At 37.9% G+C, this 2,230-nt stretch overlaps 1 protein-coding gene across 1 annotated transcript in view; it reads right to left on the bottom strand.

Annotated features, from left to right (window-relative positions):
• Positions 1–1,574, bottom strand: part of LOC118341865 (filamin-C-like) — a 41,245-nt gene extending 39,671 nt beyond the window's left edge. Inside the window, exons 1-2 of the mRNA XM_035680270.1 lie at positions 1,489–1,574; positions 1,219–1,328 (exon numbers count right to left, since the gene is read on the bottom strand). Of these exons, the coding sequence (XP_035536163.1) occupies positions 1,219–1,328; positions 1,489–1,574 (196 nt within the window). The remainder of the gene's footprint in view (positions 1–1,218; positions 1,329–1,488) is intronic.
• Positions 1,575–2,230: the final 656 nt, after the last annotated feature.

Raw genomic sequence — 2,230 nt, 5'->3', positions numbered from 1 at the left:
TGTGTGGGAGTCAAAGGGGGGAGGATGGTCGAGAAAGTGTGTCTGTGTGTGTGTGAGTGTGTGTGTGTGTGTGTGTGTCAGCTGTCGTCACAGTTGGTCTGAAGCATTTCAACCAACAGCTGCAGATCCTCAACAGGCCGACAGCCCCAACGTTACTGTTATTTCACTTTAGATAATACATAATATATCCTACAGTATATTAATAAAACCATTAATAAATCAACAATGTGCATGAATAATTGATATTGTATTATCAGGGACGTTCTGGTGCTTTACTTTGATGCTTAAGTTCTAATCATTGTAATCAAACTGATTGATCGGCTGTTTTGTTGATTCAATCAATAAGTTATTGGAAAAGGTTGATTAGGTTTATTTTATCAGTTGGCTTTGTTTTTACTTTTTAATGGACATACATTATTCTGGAAATAACCCCCCAGTTTGTGTACATTAGCTGAATATCTAATGTTGGATATGAAACTTGGAATAATTCATGTGAAAGTATTTCTGTAACATCTGTCCCATAATTATTCAAAACAGCTGTTTCATTATTTACTAACATATTAGGATAAACATGTGCACTGCAAACACACAGCAGGACTTTCAGCGGAAAAGCCGCCCCCCCTACTGGGGATAACTTTAACTTTTCTCAATCAGATCTGTTCTGGTCGACATTATGATGAGGAAAGCACAATTACTGCCAATAAAATAAAGAAACAGGTTGAAAACTGAGCTTCAATAATAAAATTAATTAATGTTAAATCAATATTATAAGATAAAATATCATTAACTAACGATTAATGTAAATTAGCTAGCTAGTTAACCACTGTTTGATGTGACAATATGTGTCTTTTACCTTCAAACCATCTTGAATAACCTTTAATGTAGATTAGCTAGTTAGCTAGCATTTTGCCCTTTAGAGTATTTTTACATTGTTGTTGTTGTGCTTTTACTGAATACTTGTTTTGTCCAACAAACAGTTTAAAACCCAAATATATATTCGGTTTACTGAGATAAAAAACAGGAGCTTTTGCTTTATAAATAATAATCTGATCAATAATAAACTGATAATCAAAAGTATTGTCAGGTAATTTTCAGTCAGTGACCTATAAGCCTCGGGAACAACCACATCGCATCATACCCGTACTGTTTTTTCATTCAGACGACTGTCGCCATGTTAAACCTCACTTCATCTCCTGTTGGAGCCACCATGAACCTGACCTCTGACCTCTGACCTCTGCCCTGTTGCCACACACAGTTCCTGACTCTCCACAGAGACTGACTCAGTCTGAGGCTTCTGGTACATCTCGGTACGTACAGCCAAGAATGAGCTAATGACAGAAGAGTGCTAATCAACACGTATGCAGATGATACGGTTCTTTACGAAGACGACGAGTGAACGTCTGCAGGATCTAAAAGAAGATGTGGAATGAGTTTGTTTGTTCTTTAACATTTATTTTAAACTCTCTACAAGGTGAAATACGTTCTCACTCTTCAAAAACTGCCCTCAGCTTCAGCTCTTTATACCCGGTCACCTGACTTTGACACTGACCACTCTTCAGTATTCGAGCCAACATGTTGATTATTTTTTGTTGCTTCCCGATGGATCGTTGTGTCTAATCAGAACAAACAGAAGACTTCCTCAGAGCCACATGGTTTCTGCTGCAGGAAACATGAGCTCATCATCTGTCTGGGCTAGGAGGAGGAGGGACGCTGATCTGGATCCGCTCCTGCTGATCTTCAGACAGAGAAACCGACTAATTGGTCTCAGTTAAAAACAGCCTCACATCATTAAAACTGAAACCAGAGACGACTGAAGGATCCTGGCACTCTCCAGGGTTTCAGTTCTGATGGTGTTTTTAGTGGTTTTTAAAAGTCCTGTTGTTGGACCTGAACTCTGTAGGACATTATGGGACACACGTACAGTCTGAACAGAGCTGGAACCAGATGATTAACAGTTAAAACCCCAAATCACAAACTACATTTTCTATCACAGAGTCTCAAAAATATTCTGGTTCCAGCTTCTAAACTGTGAATATTTGTTAGTTTCTAAGTGTTTAATGACAGTAAAATAAATGTATTTGTCACTGTCAGTCGGACAAAACAAGACATTTTATAGACTGATTAATTAAGTAATTAATCCGGAGCAATTAGACCGATTTGATTTGTACCAGTGGCTACACCACTACTGTAGTACAGCTCCTTTAGTTTTACAGTACTAACGACATGTTAG

The sequence above is a fragment of the Morone saxatilis genome, unplaced genomic scaffold (assembly GCF_004916995.1).
Source record: "Morone saxatilis isolate NCDOM2014 unplaced genomic scaffold, NCSU_SB_2.0 Contig10, whole genome shotgun sequence".
NCBI classification, from domain to species: domain Eukaryota; kingdom Metazoa; phylum Chordata; class Actinopteri; family Moronidae; genus Morone; species Morone saxatilis.
This window is presented reverse-complemented; position numbering and strand designations above follow the sequence as displayed.